The sequence below is a fragment of the Erinaceus europaeus genome, chromosome 12 (assembly GCF_950295315.1).
Source record: "Erinaceus europaeus chromosome 12, mEriEur2.1, whole genome shotgun sequence".
Lineage (NCBI taxonomy): Eukaryota > Metazoa > Chordata > Mammalia > Eulipotyphla > Erinaceidae > Erinaceus > Erinaceus europaeus.
This window is the reverse complement of record NC_080173.1, coordinates 88,721,334-88,740,776: the sequence shown is the minus strand read 5'-3', so window position 1 is coordinate 88,740,776 and position 19,443 is coordinate 88,721,334. Positions and strand designations below refer to the sequence as shown.

The following is a 19,443-nucleotide window of genomic DNA, read 5'->3' as shown; positions in this document are numbered from 1 at the left end:
ATTACCTTCCCAGCAAACTAGAAAGTATTCCATGCCAGCAGAATGGTCCTTGTCAAATTATTTATAGGAGATTGGTTCACATACTCAAAATGGTATGAATACTTCTAATTATATCCGAACATGCCAAATGTCAGTACAAATTATGCTGAGGATTCATGTTGCCAAATATCTTGCCCTAACAAAGAGGAGGTAGCTGCAGCATCAGCATGTTAGTTCCTATATAAACAGGACAGATACTTCCTGCCTTATCTCCACCAAGAACCTGAGGTAAGTGAGAAGGATCTTGGGACATGAAGGACCCTGGAGGCAGAAAGATACAATTCTATAGACCATCTGTGAACATGAGAGTGTTCCTCCCAACTTTGACTTTTGTTCTCAGCGAGCTAAGCTTCAGACAGAGAACGTGTAGTTCTCTAACTAGCTATGCTTTGCAGAATTTCGCTAATAAGAAACCTGTTGTTTTACAGTGTTAGAGGCATCTGAAGCTACACTTTCATCTGGGATACTAGAGGTAAGATTACTGGCTTTCTTCATGTATTAATTAATGAAGATTTAGTCTAATGAAGCTGGGAACAACTCTTCATGGTACCTCATTTCCATATTTGTCTGTTTCTCATTAACTGAGTAGCTGGTACTTCCATATGACTTCTAAATATTGGGAAATCACTGTTTCAGTGTGTCTTTTTTTTTTTTTTCAAAGGTATTTGAGTTCTAGGATCAAAGAAGCATTTGAGAAAGAATGAGTTTTGCCATTTGGAACTGTCCAGGGGCAATAGACTGTTCCATGCCAAGTTCCTCTACTGCCAAGCTTTAAATACTTAAACATTTTTACAGTAGTTTTTTAACTCAGAAAAATTCTTATCTAAAATGTAAGCACAAGTAAACATTTTAGTAAAACCTGTTGTTTCCTTTTAAGTTTATAACTATTTAAGAGGTCATAAGTATCAGACTTGCAGAACATTAAATATCATACTTAATTCAGAAGAAATTCTGGCCCTTTACAAAGTAACTTATTACATAAATGGGAGGGGGGAACAATCACCAATCTCACATGCCAACACTGCAGAGGTGTATTGGTTAATTAGAAGACAATGACTTAAATGCATGCTTTGAACTCTTACTGTTCTGTCTGCTTTTTCCTGGATGAAGAGAAAAGACACCTGTAGAATTAAAGAGAAAAGAAGAGAAGAAACTGCTTCAGACTGAAAGTCTTATTTTTCTGTGGTTAAGTCTGTTCACTGACAGAGCTCAACCACCAAAAGTAGTATCAGAAGAGAGTCTGGAGTTAAGACAACGTTAAAGCTCTTGGTAACAAGACAAGTCACAACACAAATGAGCAAAACAAAACAAAACAAAAAAGTAGTAAGAGAATTAGTATGCAATTATTTTAATGGTCCATTGAAGAAAGATACTACCACAGAGCAACAAAAGAACACTTCACTTAATAGTCTTATATTTAAAAAGTTTCTTTTGATAGCCTTGAAAAATCAGACTTCATTTGCACAGTTTCCTTCCTAACTGACAATCCAAACATATAGCAGATGCAAAGATGATGAAGGGAAAGTGAGGCTTAAAAAATGACATCTGCTATAAAAGAACTCAGCAAGAGTTTTAGCTATAGAGATTGCTAGAGTTTAGAAAGTAAAGCTTCTGAGAATTCCATACTCATTCAACTGCAAAATCATAAAAAGGAAATCTCTTATTCCAAACCGGTTCTTTAGACTGTGCTAGAACACTGGTAAATAACTCTTGGAAGAATAGTATAACATTTCTTTCATTTCAAGTTCTTTCATTTCATTACATGGTTCACATGTAATGTTTCCGGTTTCTATTTCTCCCTCTCCCTCATCTTCCCCCAGGGCAGAATTCTCTGCTAAATAAACAGCAGCCATGAGTTCGAGTTCGGACGCTGAGATGGCTATTTTTGGCGAAGCCGCTCCCTACCTTCGAAAATCAGAAAAAGAGAGAATTGAAGCCCAAAACAAGCCCTTCGATGCTAAAACATCAGTGTTTGTCACGGAACCCAAGGAATCCTATGTGAAGAGCATCATACAAAGCAGGGAGGGTGGAAAAGTAACTGTAAAAACAGAAGGTGGAGCAGTAAGTAAAAACAAAAGGAGAAAAAGACTCCCTTTTTTTTTTTTCTATCCCCCAATTTGCATTGAACTCTACTTGCCCGGAATATCTTAGCCAGTTACCAATACAAATTTCCTTCTAGTCCGTTTATGGACATCAGATGTGAAAGGGAAACATGACCTGATTTCTCCCCCTTCCCAGTTGTGCCACAGTTTTAACCCACTAGTGTCAGCCTTTCACATATATCCTAAGTTACCTACTTCCTTATCTAAATCTTCAGACTTGGAAAAATAAAAAGTAGCCTCTCCTATCAGAATTAATTATTGTTATTAACCTGGTCGAATCATGTATTAGTATCCTTGTTACTTCCCCTCAAACTGCAGCTTCTTGTGTGCGTGATACGGATATAAAATTTTCATTATATAAGTAAAGGGCATAAACTGATAAACCTGAGATATGAGAATGTGGGAAGGAAATGTTTTGTAAGTATCCTAGATGATTATAGAAAACAGGTCTTCAGGGGCCGGGTGGTAGCACAAAACATACAGTGTGAAGCACAAGGACCCGCACAAGAACCCCAGCTCAAGCCCAGGTTCCGGGGTTCCGATTCCTCATCTGCGGGGGCGGGGGGGGGGTCTCTACACAAGTGGTGAAGCAGGTCTGCTGGTGTCTCTCTGACTCTCTCCCTCTCTATCTTCCCCTCCCCTTTCAATTTTTCTCTGTCCTTTCCAAAAAAAAAAAAAAATCTAAAAAATTAGTCACAGGAGCAATGGATTTGTAATGCTGGCACAAAAAGCCCCAGTAATAACCGTGGAGGCAAAAAACAAACAAAAAAACAATGGGTTTATTTTCATCAATCTCTGAAATGAATATATTTTCATATCTTAAAGGACATTAGATAATCTAATCGAAATTGTCCACTAGTGTCATTTTATAAACAGAATAGATAAGCAAATCCTGCCACCAACCATAACACAGTCATTTATTTTACTTGTCAGACTTTAACTGTCAGGGAAGACCAAATCTTCCCCATGAACCCTCCCAAATATGACAAGATCGAGGACATGGCCATGATGACCCATCTGCATGAGCCCGGAGTGCTGTACAACCTCAAAGAGCGTTACGCAGCCTGGATGATCTACGTGAGTGTCCCTTCAATATCCCTTTCGCCATTTTAACTCTGAGTAAATACAAGCTCCGCATGTTGCATTTTTCTGATTTTTCTCAGACTTACTCGGGCCTCTTCTGCGTCACCGTCAACCCCTACAAGTGGCTGCCGGTGTATAACCCCGAGGTGGTGGGCGCCTACAGAGGGAAAAAGCGCCAGGAGGCCCCGCCCCACATCTTCTCCATCTCTGACAACGCCTATCAGTTCATGCTGACTGGTGAGTGACATATTCACTTATAGAAATGTGGAAACAGAATCTTTAATAAGCAGGCAGACTATAGGCTTTGATTATAATGATAGAGTAAAAGCACACAGGGTATCATTGTCTCCGAAGAACATTCAGACTTGGGATGGTCATATATTCTTCTCAGCAATCATCATTTTACAGATTGTTAAAAGTGAACTTTACTGAATCCATCGACTTGCCCAAGCTAACGCAACTAGAAGCTGAAAGCCTAGTTGACACAACTAGTCGACCCCCTGTAAACACACCTGTTGTTCTTCTTCATATTTTTTACTTTATTATTTGGCTTGAATAGAAGTTAAAAATATATTTTTTTAATAGCCAGAGTAGTCAGGGAAAAATATACCAGACCATTGCTGAAAAGTTTTGTGAATTCTTTTTTTTTTTTCCTCCTTTTCAAATTCTTTTATTGGGAGATAATGGTTACAATACAGTTGTTGACAAGTTCTCATCATATCGTGCTCACATGTGGTGGCCAGGGGCTGCAACTGGGTCCTCATACATGGTGACGCTTGTGCTCTATTGAGTGGGCCCGTGCCCAATCTCTGTGATACTCCTCCTTTAAAGGGCACTTTAAAATTACACCTTTAAAAGATTTTAAGCAAATAAAAAAGAGAGGAAGGAAGAAAGAAAGAAAGAGAAGGAAAGAAAGAAAGAGAGAAGGAAAGAAAGAAAGAAAAAGAAAGAAAGAAAGAAAGAAAGAAAGAATCCTTTGCCTCTTCATTTCACAAATCTTACTCCAAGTGGTAAAGTGCTATTTGGGGCCTAAATGTGTAGCCCAAATCAGAGGTGACATCTTCCAAATGTCTAAAAAATGTCTAAAAAATATAGGTTGTTGTTGATCTGACCTGATACAGTCATTTTTCCCATTGCTTTTTGAATGGGTGATCTTTTATTTCTTTCACAGATCGTGAGAACCAGTCCATCCTGATCACGTACGTGATTTTTCTTCTTCTTCTTGTTTGTCATCCGTCGTCTTGAATGGCAACAATGCAAACTGTGGTTATAATCACTTCTCTGGTTTCTGTTGGACAGTGGAGAATCTGGGGCAGGAAAGACTGTGAATACCAAACGTGTCATTCAGTATTTTGCAACAATTGCAGTTACTGGAGAGAAAAAGAAGGAGGAAGCTGGCAAAATGAAGGTGGGGCTTGTAGCCTGAGTCAGAATCAAAACTCTCAGGGTTCTGATGGAGACCGGAACCCCATAGACATGGACTGTCCTTATCTTTGCAGGGCACTCTGGAAGATCAAATCATCAGTGCCAACCCTCTACTGGAAGCCTTTGGCAATGCCAAGACTGTGAGGAATGATAACTCCTCTCGTTTTGTAAGTCTCTTGGTCACAGAGGTGTCTGCTTTGCCCTTAAGAATCAGAGCAGTAATGTCTGAATTGCCATTTCAATGTTCTCTTTGTGTGTGATTCAGTTTTATAATCCTCAATAATCTTTCACTTTCCAAGGGTAAATTCATTAGAATCCACTTCGGCACTACCGGGAAACTGGCTTCTGCAGATATTGAAACATGTGAGTAAGGGGAACAGTAGAAAGCAAAGCTGACTGCCAGTGTTGTCCTGAACAAATGCCAGGCTGACCTATAATCTACATTATTTCCGTCTCAAAACCAATGGCTCTGTGGCTCAGGCTGGAACCCCTTTTTCAAATGCAACTCTAGCATTTCTTCTGGGACAAACAGGAGGGCTATTTATGTCTGCCTATGAAGCCATAACCAAACCTGCTTCTAGGTTCAGGATACATTTCTGTTCATTGGTTTTTCACCTGGGCTTTGATAGTATTTCAAAGATGGCCCTTCACAACAATTTAAGGTGATATGAGGAAGAAGGGGATATCAAGGATCAGCTCCAATACAGAGGTCAAAGATCCACCAGAGAAATCTGCTTTTACTAGAGCAACTCTGTTTTCTTTTTTTCCTGATCTTAAATGATGTGAGCCTTGCATCATTAATGATTTAACCATGTTTATAACTTCCTAAGTTCTCCTGGGCATAGTTTCGCATCCATACACAGTACCTGTACATCACTGCAACCTCCACTAGAGCCCTGTGCCTCACCACTGCGCTTTTCATGCGCAGCGCCAAGAAAGCTGCTCAAGCCAAAATCTGAATGAAGATCAATGCAGTTTCACCAAACTTAGCATTTGCTATTTCAGTAGCATTGTTATTTGTCCGCGTTAATATCTACTTTCCTCTCCTTCCAGATCTTCTAGAAAAGTCTAGAGTTACTTTCCAGCTAAAGGCAGAAAGGAGCTACCATATTTTTTATCAGATCACTTCCAATAAGAAGCCAGACCTGATCGGTAAGAAGAAACCTACATTCGCAGATGAATGGTGTTCATACTTTTGTTACTATTTCCTAATATAAAATGAAATGAATGCCCTGAATTCTCTGTATCCAGAAATGCTCCTGATCACCACCAACCCTTATGACTATGCCTTTGTCAGTCAAGGAGAGATCACGGTTCCCAGCATTGATGACCAAGAAGAGCTGATGGCCACAGATGTAAGTCAGCCTCCCTCTCCCTCTCCCTCTCCCTCTCCCTCTCCCTCTCCCTCTCCCTCTCCCTCTCCCTCTCCCTCTCCCTCTCCCTCTCCCTCTCCCTCTCCCTCTCCCTCTCCCTCTCCCTCTCTTTAACACACACACACACACACACACACACACACACACACACACTAAAAAAAAAAACAACTAATACCTGGGGCCAGGTGGTGACGCACCTGGTTAAGCGTATGTATTACAATATTCAAGGACCCAGGTTTGAGCCCCCGGTCCCCACCTGCAGGGGGAAAGCTTTAGGAGTGCTGAAGCAGGACTGCAGGTCTCTCTCTCTCTCTCTCTCTCTCCCTCTCTATCATCCCCCTCCCTCTTGATTTCTGGCTGTCTCTATCAAATAAATAAAGATAATAAATTTTTTAAAAAACCTAATACCTATGTATTGAATAACTATAGCAACCGTAAGCCATAGTAAATACGGTTTTAGTAGGATATAGTAGAAATATTCCTAAACACATCAGTCTCTTCAGTCCTAACCTTTGCACCATCATTTTCCTGGCAGAGTGCGATCGACATCTTGGGCTTTACTCCTGAAGAGAAAGTCTCCATCTACAAGCTCACAGGGGCTGTGATGCACTATGGAAACATGAAGTTTAAGCAAAAGCAGCGTGAGGAGCAGGCAGAGCCTGACGGCACCGAAGGTACCAACTGAACCCCGTATGTGTCAGAATTAGAGAATAAAACAGGGGGGAAAAGACTATCCTAAACATATGTCTCCTTTATAGAGGAGCTTCTAAAGGGCAAGTACATTGCACGCTTTCCTGCTCCCTTTCCTTCCTCTCATTTCCACATCCATAAATTTTTTGCAGTCCAACTAAATGAAGATCAATCTTAGCAAATACTTACAGATACGTTTAAAACACACACACACACACACACACACACACACACACACACACACACACCCTAGGTCAGATCACTATACAGTGTTCATTCTAACAGTGCTCATGGTTTACTTTGGCAATGGTGGGTAGGTATATAACTTGGTTTGGGCAGGGGAGATAGCATCATGGTTATGTAGAGAATCTCATGCCTGAGGCTTTGAAGTCCCAGGTTCAAGCCCTCATACTACCATAAGCCAGAGCTGAGCAGTGATCTGGTAAAAATAAAATAAAGTAAACTAAAATAAAATAATAATGACAGTAGTAGTAAAAAGTAAATAAATAAAATAATCATAACTTGGTCCACTGGTCTATTTCAGCACTAACTAGGTGGTCGGCAATAGAGGGTCTGCCCAAACACAGAGCTGGTGTGTGGCCTATGTATAAGCCTCTATAGTGTCTAGGCATAAAAAATTTTAAAAGTAACTGATAAAGGTGGCTGAGCAGTAGTGCACTGGGTTAAGCACACACATAGAAAAAAGTGCAAGGACCTATACACGGATCCCGGTTCCAGCCCCTGGCTCCCAACCTGCAGTGGGGTCATTTCACAAGCAGTAAAGCAGGTCTGCAGGTGACTCTCTATCTCTCTCCCTCTCAACTCCCCCTCCCCTTCTCAATTTCTCTCTGTCCTACTCCATAAAAAAATGGGGGGGGGGAAATGGCCTCCGGGAGCAGTGGATTTATAGTGCAGGCACCAAGCCCCAGCGATAACTCTGGAGGCAAAAAAACAAAACAAACAAAAAAAAGTAACTGAGAAGGAAAAATCATATACTACGTGCATGGAAAGACCACAGGCCAAATAAAACTCACCACAGAAGTTAAAGCTATCTGCTACTAGAAGTCTTTTCTGAATACCCCCAGTCTGTTGACATCCTTGCAATATACCACCAAGGCCAGTATGACTGACGAATCACTTATTAGCAAGTAAATACTTGAAATTCTTTTTTTTTCTTTTTTATTATTTATTTATTTATTTTCCCTTTTTGTTGCCCTTGTTTTTTTTTTCATTGTTGTTGTAGTAGTTGTTATTGATGTTGTTATTAGATAGGGCAGGGAGAAATGGAGAGAGGAGGGGAAGACAGAGAGGGGGAGAGAAAGACAGACACCGCCTGTGGAGGGGCTCCCCTGCAGGTGGGGAGCCAGGGGCTCGAACTGGGACCCTTAAGCCGGCCCTCGCTCTTTATGCCACGTGCACTTAACCCGCTGCGCTACTGCCTGACTCCCTTGAAAGTAAATACTTTAATGGACAGTCTTATCTGATCTTCAATAGAATTATTTAAAGTTTTTCATTTAAAAAAATTAAGAAAATGGGGGCCAGGTGATGGCACACCTGGTTAAGCACACATAGTACTAAGAACAAGGACCCATGCAAGGTTCCCGACTTGAAACTCCCCCTCCCCCGCTGCTCACCTGCACAAATAGTAAAGCAGGTCTGCAGGTGTCTCTCTTTCTCTTTCACCCTCTCTACCTCCCCCTCTTCTCTCAATTTTTCTCTGTCCTATCCAATAAAATGGAAAAAATGGCCACCAGGAGCAGTGGATTCATAGTCCCAGTACCAAGCCCCAGCAATAACCCTGGAGGAAAAAAAAAAAAAAAGGAAAAATAATCAAAATTAAAATAAGAAAAAGTGTTTGAAGAAAATGGAACCATTAGGCTATTAGCCACTAAGTATTTCTTGATTTGTACTGTCTCTGTAGTTGCTGACAAGGCAGCCTATCTCCAGTGTCTGAACTCTGCTGACCTGCTCAAAGCCCTCTGTTACCCCAGGGTCAAGGTCGGCAATGAGTACGTCACCAAAGGCCAGACAGTGCAGCAGGTAAGGGCACAGCTTCAAAGAATCATACCCCTTCCAGGTCTTTATGAATGCCAACAAACATTACTTTTTGTATCAAGGTGTACAACGCAGTGGGAGCTCTGGCCAAAGCCGTCTATGAGAAGATGTTCCTGTGGATGGTGACCCGTATCAACCAGCAGCTGGACACCAATCAGCCCAGGCAGTACTTTATCGGGGTGCTGGACATCGCTGGCTTTGAGATCTTTGATGTGAGTTATCTTCATAGGAACAAAAAATGGGAGGAGGCTCCAGGTGGTGGCGCACCTGGTTAAGTCCACACACTACAGTGTGCAAGGACCTGGGTTCAAGTCTCTGGTCCCCTCCAGCAAGAGGAAAGCTTCATGAGTGGTGAAGTAGAGCTGCAGGTATCTTCTCTCTCTTTATCTATCTATCTATCTATCTATCTATCTATCTATCTATCTATCTCTATCTATATCTATCTATCTCCCCCTCCCCTCTCAATTTCTCTGTCTCAATGTAATAGTAAATAGATAAATACATAAAAAATAAATACTTTTTTTAAATGGGAGGGAAGCAGTTTGGGTTTAGTGTGTTAAATATTATCATTACTCATTTACATGTTGAATATCCACACTGCTTTCTCCCATACTACACCTCAAAAAAGAGGTACCCTGATAACCTAGAAGGATCTAAACTATGGGTGAAAGTGTTCTCCAGAGAACTTTAGAAATTCTACCCATGTGTCAACAGTGGCACTGTCAAGCATTAACCCTTCCCAATAATAATAATAATAATAAAATATTTTTTAAAAAGCCATCTCTGACATTTCTAACGTGGTAATGGAGAGTAAGACTAACAAATACTTATTGAGGTCAGAGTAGTTCTGGCACTAGAATCATTTCAAAATCTGACTTCATTTAATCTGCAGGACAACTGGTGGAAGAATCATTAGCATTCCTGCTCCTTACATGTGGAGAAACTAAGGTGCAGAAAAATCTTGCTAGAGATAATGCAGAAAATCAGAGGAGGCAAAGCCAGCATAGCAATCTAGACCTGCAGCAGCTGACTCATATACAAGGCATATCCCATGGAGGAGAAAAGAGTTATAAGTCCATTCAGAGTTCATAGTCTCTCCTCTTCCAAGTTCATCTAACATATATCATTTTCCCTCCAGGGCATCAGTTTCATTATCTTTAAAGTGAGGATATAAATGATTACTCTTTGCAGTAACACATCAGGTGTCTAATTTCACAGGTCTGACCAGGGGCCTTTGCAAATGTTTGATTTAAATTGGAGGGAAAGTAGTTTATTAATTTTACTTTGTATATCAGTGAAAGGTCATGATAATAAACTTTCCTTTTTTTCTTTCCATTCTTGGGGGGGGGGGTTAATGGTTTACAATCAACAGTAAAATACAGTAGTTTGTACATGTGTAACATTTCTCAGTTTTCTACATAACAATTCAACCCCCTCTATGTCCTCTGACTTCATGTTCGAGGACCTGAACCCACCCCCACCTCCACCCCTATCCCAGAGTCCTTTACTTTGGTGCAATACACCAAACGCAGATCAAGTTCTGCTTTGTGATTTATTTTTCAACTTCTCTCTGTGAGTGAAATCATCCCGTACTCGTCTTTCTCTTTCTGGCTTATCTCAATGTGATTCCTTCAAACTCCATCCAAGATGGGTTGGAGAAGGTGAGTTCATGATTCTTATTGGCTGAGTAGTATTCCATTGTATATATATTTGCTCACCACTCATCTGTTGTTGGGCACCCGGGTTGCTTCCAGGTTTGGGCTATTACAAATTGTGCTGCTATGAACAGAAGTATACACTAATCTTTTTGGATGGGTGTGTTTAAACCTTCCTGAATAATGTGACAGCCAACAGTGAAAATGGAAACTGTTCCTTGATTTGGGGTATGGGAGTGGTAAAAGAAGGGAAGTTTTTCAATACATTACTTTTATCCTAGACCATACTTCCTAAGGTTGTGCTTGTATTTTTAGTGCATACTACTGCTCATGAAATCTTAGAGGTGAGAGAAGATATATTTTACCAGAGCTCTTGCTATGTAATTGATACCCATGCCACTAGATAATGAACAAAATTCAGAATGAAAGTTCATATTAAAAATGATCATTATTCCCTGGTACAGTTGAGGAGTAGGAGTAACAATGCACATTTTGTTACACTATGTTTTTTAATGACAGTTTATTCAAATATCACTCCTTTTTAAACTTTATTATTGGAGACAGAGAGAAATTGAGAGGGGGAGGGCAACTAGAAAGGAAGAAAGACAGAGAGACACCTGCAGCTCTGCTTCACCACTCGTGAAGCTTTTCCCCTGCAGGTGGGGACCAGAGGCTTGAACCTGGGTCCTTGCTCACTGTGATGTGTGTGCTTAAACAGGTACACTACCACCTGGTCCCTATTACAGCATTTTTCAATAATAAATTCTACTACTACAAAAGGACTGTCAGGAAGTGGGGGAGAAAGGGGCAGAAGAGAACTTTGAGGTCTGGGTACATAATGAAATTTTACTCATGTGTCAATGACTGCACTGCGAACATGAACCCTCTCCATAAAAAGAAAACATAGCATCGTGCTGGATATTGTGTTTTGTGTAGTTCAACAGCCTGGAGCAGCTGTGCATCAACTTCACCAATGAGAAGCTGCAACAGTTCTTCAACCACCACATGTTTGTGCTGGAGCAGGAGGAGTACAAGAAGGAAGGCATCGAGTGGACCTTCATCGACTTCGGGATGGACCTGGCTGCCTGCATCGAGCTCATTGAGAAGGTCTGTTTGACTTTTAAAGAAATGGGAGACTAGGGTCCAGGTGGTGGCTCACTTGGTTAAAAGCACACGTGCACATTGCCAGGTACTGGGTTCAAGCCCCCACTCCCCACCTGCACGGGGGTTGCCTGAGGAGTAGCAAAGCAGTGGTGCCGGTGTTTCTCTTTCTCCCTGTATCCACCTCCACTGTCAGTTTCTTTCTGTCTTTATCCTAAACAAATAGATACATTTTTTTTTAAAATAGGGAAAGGCTAGACTATAAGAAAATTCTCTAAGGGTCTTAAACAACTCTAAAAAGTACTGCTATAATCTTAAATAGATTGATATCAGAAAAAATAGACAATTTCTATTTAAAAATATCTGGAGGTGTGGGTGGCGGCACAGTGGGTTAAGTGCACATAGTATAAAGCGCAAGGATCCCAGTTCAAGCCCCCACATCTCACCTGCAGGGAGGTAGCTTCACAAGCAGTGAAGCAGGCCCACAGGTATCTTTCTCTCCCTATTTCCCCCTCTTCTCTCAATTTCTGTCTTGTCCAATAAAATGGAAAAAAATATACATTTGGTTCAGCGAGATACCATAGTGGATAGGCAAAAGACTGTCATGTCTGAATCTCTGAGGTCCCAGGTTCACTACTCAGCATCACCATAACCCAGAGCTCAACAATGTTCTGGTAAATAAATAAATAGGACATTCTCATTTCCAATACCATGCAAAAAGGATCCGAGAGCATTTTTCTTTCATTTCTCCCTAATCAGTTTATTCTAACATGGACTGAAATCCAACTTTAAAGCAGTACTGAAAACCCAATTGAGTGAACTTGCTTCACTAGTTCTAAATCTATCTCCATTATGACCCATGATGTTAGCAATGAAAAAAAATCCATTTTTCTAAATAAAAATCAATGCACATGTAACAGAGCAAAATCTGTTGAAAAATCATGAATCCAGATTGTTTATGCTTCTCTATAATCTATCTTTGAGAAGATTAAATGCACAAATTGTTTTAAATAAAGTTTGATCTATACTGTTTGAGTATTCATACAAAGTAGACATCATTCAAAGTCAGTATGTCCCATACATGCAAAATATAACTTTGACAACCATTTTAATTCATATAATCTGAAAAAAGTGTGATAGAGAACATTTTAATAAATCAACACAAAGCTAATATTTGGAGTTTGCATTTAGCTGTACTTTTTAAAAAATATTTATTTATTATTTATTCCCTTTTATTGCTCTTGTTATTTTATTGTTGTAGTTATGAATGATGTCGTTGTTGTTGGATAGGACAGAGAGAAATGGAGAGAGGAAGGGAAGACAGAGAAGGGGAGAGAAAGATAGACACCTGCAGACCTGCTTCACCGCTTGTGAAGCGACTCCCCTGCAGGTGGGGAGCTGGGGCTTGAACCAGGATCCTTAGGCTGGTTCTTGCACTTTGCGCCACCTGCGCTTAACCCGCTGTGCTACAGCCTGACTCCCCTAGCTGTACTTTTAATTGCAAATGATGCTATCGGGACCAAGAAATAGATTCACCTGGAAGAGTTTCTGTCTTGCTGTAAACATGGTGTAGGCTCAAGAAACACCACCACACAATAGTGTTGCACCACCAGGGAAGCTCTGTACTTCGCTCTCCTATTCCTCTCTCTCTCTCTCTCTCTCTCTCTCTCTCTCTCTCTCTCTCTCTCTTGAATGAAAAAGTTGCCCTGGGAATGGTGAATTCAGGTATGTGTGAGGTCTCAGCTCTACAAGGAAAATAAGAAAATAATGCAATGTAAAGACATTGTGAAAGAATAGTAGAAAATTATACTAGTGGTACTATAGGAATTTCCTGAGTTCTGACACTAGTTTTTATTTAATATAAATATATTTTAATTGAGAGTGTTCCTAACTCTCTCAAATGACAGGCACCGTATCTATACATTTTGAGAGAAAATATACTAACACCCATGCATATTTTTCTGATTTCAGCCACTGGGCATCTTCTCCATCCTGGAGGAGGAGTGCATGTTCCCTAAGGCCACAGATACCTCCTTCAAGAATAAACTCTATGATCAGCACCTGGGAAAATCCAACAACTTTCAGAAGCCCAAGCTGGCCAAAGGCAAGGCTGAGGCCCACTTCTCACTGATTCATTACGCTGGCACCGTGGACTACAACATTGCTGGCTGGCTGGACAAGAACAAGGACCCCCTGAATGATACTGTGGTGGGGCTCTACCAGAAGTCTGCAATGAAGACTCTTGCAAGTCTCTTTTCCACATATGCTAGTGCTGACGCAGGTACTTCTATGTCTTTAACCTGAATTATTCCAGTTCCCACTGAATGTTCACATAGCACATGCAGTCCCTGGGACTCTAACTGATGGTTTTCTCTTCTTTCTTTCTTTCTTTTTTTTTTTTTTTCTTTTTTTACTTCAGATGGCGGTGCAAAGAAAGGTGCTAAAAAGAAAGGCTCTTCTTTCCAAACTGTGTCAGCCCTTTTCAGGGTAATGTACAAATTTTAAGACAAAAAGGTCTAATGTGTTGCAATGAGTTATCATTAGTATGGGATTTAGAATAAACTAGCAGGAAATGGAATGTTAATGGCAATCACTTTACATAGTCACTCCTCAGAGTACAGCTAAAGCAATAGACCTGTTCCATAGTCTTAAATACTTTACTTCATTATAATCATCTAATGTATTCAGGAATATCAAAGTGTCTTTCAAAGCTCTCTTAAATATAATAAGATTGAGAGAGAGAGAGAGAGAGAGAGAGAGAGAGAGAGAGAGAGAGATGGCTGCATCCTAAAGCTGTGCCTGAGAGGATGACCATATCTTTGTTCTACCAATGTTGCATTTTGAGAAATTTCCAGAATGACTCTTTCACAATGAGCCTAAGAGATACTCTTTAGAATATCCTTCTACAAAATTACATTTTTGTTCTTTGAGGTAAATTTCATTTTCATAAGAGTAGAAAATCATATAAAACCTAGTGCCGTAGGCGATTAAGTTAGAAAACATCTCAAGGCTACAAAGACAATAATAATTTACTACAAAAATTATAATTTTCTCAGGCAGCTTAAATACTGGCTAGTCTATAAGAAACATCTAGAAAATTGATTATTCTGTCAGTAGTTGCATGACTATGTCCTATTCATTTTAAAATAAAATACGCATGTGACTATAACCTATGACCTGAACTGAAAAACTGCCCTAATATTCCTTTCTGTCTACCAGTTTTCATTACCTCACCAAATAGACTGACTCTTCATCATCTTATAGTTATACATGTCTCACTAGAAGCTAACATTTTATCTTAAGTTTCTAAGTGGTTAACTGAGTTATGTGGGGGCAGGAATCTGCCTTCTGAAATGCAATGCATAAGAATTACTGAGAAACATTTTAAAAAATTGAGTTTTCTAGGTGAAGTAAAAACATCATTTGTCCTAACTAATTACTTTATTTCTGGAATATATTTTAAACATGGATCATTCCCAGGTACCTAAGATTCACCCAGAGAGGTTGTAGACTCATCATTTTTAGAATTTTTAAATGATAATAATAATAAAGATAATAGGTCCTAGGGAATAGGAAAATTGACAAAAGAACTGTAAAAGTTAGGGTGATTACTAATCTAGGTTACCAAAGCACTGAGAGAATGAAATAGAGCTTAGAGATAATCTCAGCAATTTCCAGATGAGGTCCAGAAAGACAAGGGATTTTATGAAGTGTACCTGGTTGAGCACACACATCACAGCGCGCAAAGACCTGGGTTCAAGTCCTCAGTCCCCACCTGCAGAGGGAAAGCTCTGTGAGTCTTGAAACCGGGCTGCAGGTGTCTCTCTTTCTCTCTCCCTCTCTGTCTCCCCCTTACTCTCAATTTCTGGTTGTCTCTATCCAATAATTAAAGGTAATAAAAAAAGAAAGATTTTATGAAGTCAAGCAACTCACTAGTGGAAGAAGAAGGCTATATATAGTCTTTTGTCTTCTGGTCTTCATAGAGTACACTTACTATGGATCAAGGCTACTACATTTTGTAGTTTAACTGTTGGATAGATCCTATGTATTATAATTAATATCCTGGAGAACCCCATTTATTCCTAGCACTCTGATCTCTTGGTTACTTGGCAAACTCTTAAAACCTTTAAAATGCACAACAGAGTCAGGCAGTAGTGCAGCAGCTTAAGCGCATATGGAGTGAAGCACAAGGACCAGTATAAGGATCCTGGTTCGAGCCCTGGCTCCCCAGCTGCAGGGGAGTCGCTTCACAGGTGGTGAAGCAGGTCTGCAGGTGTCTGCCTTTCTCTCCCTCTCTCTGTCTTCCCCTCCTCTCTCCATTTCTCTCTGTCCTATCCAACAACAACGACAACAATAATAACTGCAACAATAAAAAAACAAGGGCAACAAAAGGGAAAATAAATTTTTAAACAATCACTAAAATGCACAACAATTGAAGTGTCCTAGGCTGGCACATTATAGTGCCTGCATTCAGTCTTGATAGTGACAACAGTGACGCAAATGATCACATACAGCAATCTGAAATGAACGTTTATCATCAAGCTCCTTCTACCTGGTTTTCTAGGAAAACTTAAATAAGCTGATGACCAATCTGAGGAGCACACACCCCCACTTCGTACGGTGCATCATTCCCAATGAAACCAAAACTCCTGGTAAGCTATAAGAGCAAGGGGATAACCACATAAGCACACGCTTGAAAACTCGAGGTCCAGTAACAAATATTGTGTTATATATCTACAGGGGCCATGGAGCACGAACTGGTCCTGCACCAACTGAGGTGTAATGGTGTACTGGAAGGCATCCGCATCTGCAGGAAAGGCTTCCCGAGCAGAATCTTATATGGGGATTTTAAGCAAAGGTCAGTGTCTCTTTGTTGTCTTTACTGAGTGCCATGGCTGACTGTGTTGACTGCCGTTCTCTGTTCATTATATTTCCTGTATCCTGCTTAGTACATATTCTAAAATTAAGAAGGCAAGTAGTACATCTTCTGATAGATAACAGAAGTAGGGGCATTTCTTTACAATAGCAAGGAAAGGGGCCAGGTGGTGGTGCAACTGGTTAAGTGCTCACATTATAGTGTCTAAGGACTCAGGTTCAAGACCCCGGTCTCCCCACCTGCAGGGGAAAAGCTTCACAAGTGGTGAAGCGGTGCTGTAGGTGTCTCTCTGTCTCTCTCCCTCTCTGTCACCCACCATCCTCTCAATTTCTGGCTGTCTCTATCCAGTAAATAAATAAAGATAATAAAAAACTTAAAAAATATATCAAGGAGATAAGCATTAGACTACAGAGTAATCACACTGCTTTACTCTCTGAGCTTTACGAATAGCTGAATTTCTGATTATTTCAGTGTTTCCGCCATATCATTGCATCTTTTCCATGTCATTTGGTTTTCATATGTGGTCATACCTTCCTAATCAGTCTTCCTTTGTTTTGTTAAACAGATACAAAGTTTTAAATGCAAGTGCTATCCCAGAGGGACAGTTCATTGACAGCAAGAAGGCTTCGGAGAAACTTTTAGGGTCGATTGATATAGATCACACCCAGTATAAATTCGGACACACCAAGGTATAGCTGTTACTCAGGCACTCACCCAAATACCTTCATCCAAGTACCTTCTGCCATTTCTTTCAAAGGACGGGGATGATTTGTGGACTCTCTCTTTCTCCAGGTTTTCTTCAAAGCTGGCCTTCTGGGTCTTCTGGAAGAAATGAGAGATGAAAAATTGGCCCAGATTATAACAAGAACTCAAGCTGTCTGTAGGGGATTCCTAATGAGAGTAGAATATCAGAAGATGTTACAAAGAAGGTAAAAACCATCCAGAGTATCAGAATGATGAAGTCCCCTAAAGACTATCGGACAACCTTCCTCATTAACTCTCATTTAGTTGTTGGCATGCACTCCTTCCGCAGTTCTAGAACTCACTCCTTAAATCACATCAGTCTTTGCTTAACCCTTCACACTCGTATTCTCTCCAAAACTTCTCCCTTCCCTCCAGTTTCTCCTTTCCACCCATCCTACATTTAGCTGGAATAATTTGCAGTAAGCTCGCTTTTCATCACGCTGTATCTCAATTCTGTGGTCACTTACAGTCTCATTTGTCAATCCAAGCTGCCTATTGTGGCTGTTAAGGGTTTCTTTATTTCCGTTTCCTCCAGCAGCTCCAACTACACTGCCTTTTCTAGCCACGGTAAACAATTTGTTTATCTTCTATTTTTCTTTCTTTTTTTTTTTTGTCCTCCAGGGTTATTATTGGGGCTCGGTGCCTGCACCACAAATCCACTACTCCTGGAGGCCATTTTCTTTTTCCCTTTTGTTGCCCTTGTTTTATTGTTGCATTTACTGTTGTTATTGCTGTCCTTGTTGGATAGGACAGAGAGAAATGGAGAGAGGAGGGGAAGACAAAGATTGGGAGAGAAAGATAAGACACCTGCAGACCTGCTTCACTGCCTGTGATGCAACCTCCCTGCAGGTGGGGAGCCAGGGGCTCGAACCAGGATCCTTACTCCGGTCCATATGCTTTGTGCCATGTGTGCTTAACCCACTGCGCTACCACTCGGCCCCCTATCTATTTTTATGTTTACTCATGCCTTCTCCCCATGCCCAAACTTAACCTAATTACCATTCAAAACTTTCATTTCCCCTTTATGTAAGAAACCTTAGACAGCCTGATCTTCTCAACATTACCAAATCCCTGACCTTACCTATATTTCACACACTTTTTGTACTAATTTAGGCCTACTTCCTAAGTGTTCCGAAGTTTTTTTCCATGTGTTTATGTTATGGTTTGTGCCATGGAATCTGCCTTCTGAGGTTCTTACAAACTTTACCTCAGAAGCAGGATTTCCATGTCTTAAAGCCTGACAAGACCAAATCCATTAATACAAGGTAGTCAAACACTGTTAGTATCGCTATTGTTTTTAGAAAGAATGTCTTTAATGACTACCTATTTCACCCCACTCTATTTGAAAGTACAGTCGTCCCACAAAACCTTTACATGGAAAATAATTTTAAGCATTTTCATATTCAAAGAATTAACCCACATAAATGTACTAAATAAGACATGAACCTATACTACTACTTAATATTTGTGCTGCATCTAGTTAAGCACTCATAGTGCAAAGCACAAGGACCCTCAAAAGAATCCAAGTTCCAGGTCTGGTTCCCCACCTGCATGAGGTAAATTTCACAAGCAGTGAAGCAGGTCTGCAGGTATCTCTGTCTCTCTTCTTCTCTATCCCTCCTTCCTCTCTCAATTTCTCTCTTTTCTATCCAACAAAATGGAAAAAAATGGCTGCCAGGAGCAGTGGATTTGTAGTGCCAACACCAAGCCCCGTAGATAATCCTGGAGGCAAAAATAAATACATAAATGAATAAATAAATAATACTTCACATCTGGTAAAACTAAGAATGCTATGATAAATAACTGTATAAAATCGTTCCCGGAGGTGAAGTAGATCAGGCAGTGGTATACCTAGTTGAGCCCCCATATTACCAATGCGCAAGAACTAGGGTTCAAGTCCCCAGTCACCACCTGTAGGGGAAACTTCAGAAGCAGTGAAACAGTGCTGCAGATGTCTCTCTGTCTCTTTCCCTTCCTACCTACCCCTTCTCTCTCAATTTCTCTGTCTCTAAGAATTTTTTTTTTTTTTTTTTTTACCAGAGCACTGCTCAGCTCTGGCTTATGGTGGTGGGGGGTTTCGAACCTGGGCCTTTGGAGCCTCAGGCATGAGACTCTGTTTGCAGAACCATTGTGCTATTTACCCCCACCCATAAATAATTTTTAAGTTATAATTATAGAAATGTTCAAAAAACTAGCCCCCAGGGTAGGAGTTTATGATACTCACTGCGTGGGAAGAGAGCTATCTCTGAAAAGATTGCTGTAAAGCAAATGTTAATGCTCTTTTTGAACTTTTGCTGCAA

General features: G+C 40.5%; 1 protein-coding gene across 1 annotated transcript in view; it reads left to right on the top strand.

Moving 5' to 3' along the window:
* The first annotated feature begins 467 nt into the window (after nucleotides 1-467).
* The window catches only part of MYH8 (myosin heavy chain 8), a 35,438-nt gene continuing 16,462 nt past the window's right edge, over nucleotides 468-19,443 (top strand). Inside the window, exons 1-20 of the mRNA XM_060204427.1 lie at nucleotides 468-511; nucleotides 1,860-2,100; nucleotides 3,075-3,218; nucleotides 3,305-3,461; nucleotides 4,396-4,423; nucleotides 4,524-4,632; nucleotides 4,724-4,816; nucleotides 4,949-5,012; nucleotides 5,703-5,801; nucleotides 5,901-6,004; nucleotides 6,558-6,696; nucleotides 8,634-8,752; nucleotides 8,830-8,979; nucleotides 11,359-11,529; nucleotides 13,495-13,804; nucleotides 13,943-14,010; nucleotides 16,088-16,175; nucleotides 16,264-16,381; nucleotides 16,965-17,088; nucleotides 17,192-17,328. Of these exons, the coding sequence (XP_060060410.1) occupies nucleotides 1,891-2,100; nucleotides 3,075-3,218; nucleotides 3,305-3,461; nucleotides 4,396-4,423; nucleotides 4,524-4,632; nucleotides 4,724-4,816; nucleotides 4,949-5,012; nucleotides 5,703-5,801; nucleotides 5,901-6,004; nucleotides 6,558-6,696; nucleotides 8,634-8,752; nucleotides 8,830-8,979; nucleotides 11,359-11,529; nucleotides 13,495-13,804; nucleotides 13,943-14,010; nucleotides 16,088-16,175; nucleotides 16,264-16,381; nucleotides 16,965-17,088; nucleotides 17,192-17,328 (2,432 nt within the window). The 5' untranslated portion in view covers nucleotides 468-511; nucleotides 1,860-1,890. The remainder of the gene's footprint in view (nucleotides 512-1,859; nucleotides 2,101-3,074; nucleotides 3,219-3,304; nucleotides 3,462-4,395; nucleotides 4,424-4,523; nucleotides 4,633-4,723; nucleotides 4,817-4,948; nucleotides 5,013-5,702; nucleotides 5,802-5,900; nucleotides 6,005-6,557; nucleotides 6,697-8,633; nucleotides 8,753-8,829; nucleotides 8,980-11,358; nucleotides 11,530-13,494; nucleotides 13,805-13,942; nucleotides 14,011-16,087; nucleotides 16,176-16,263; nucleotides 16,382-16,964; nucleotides 17,089-17,191; nucleotides 17,329-19,443) is intronic.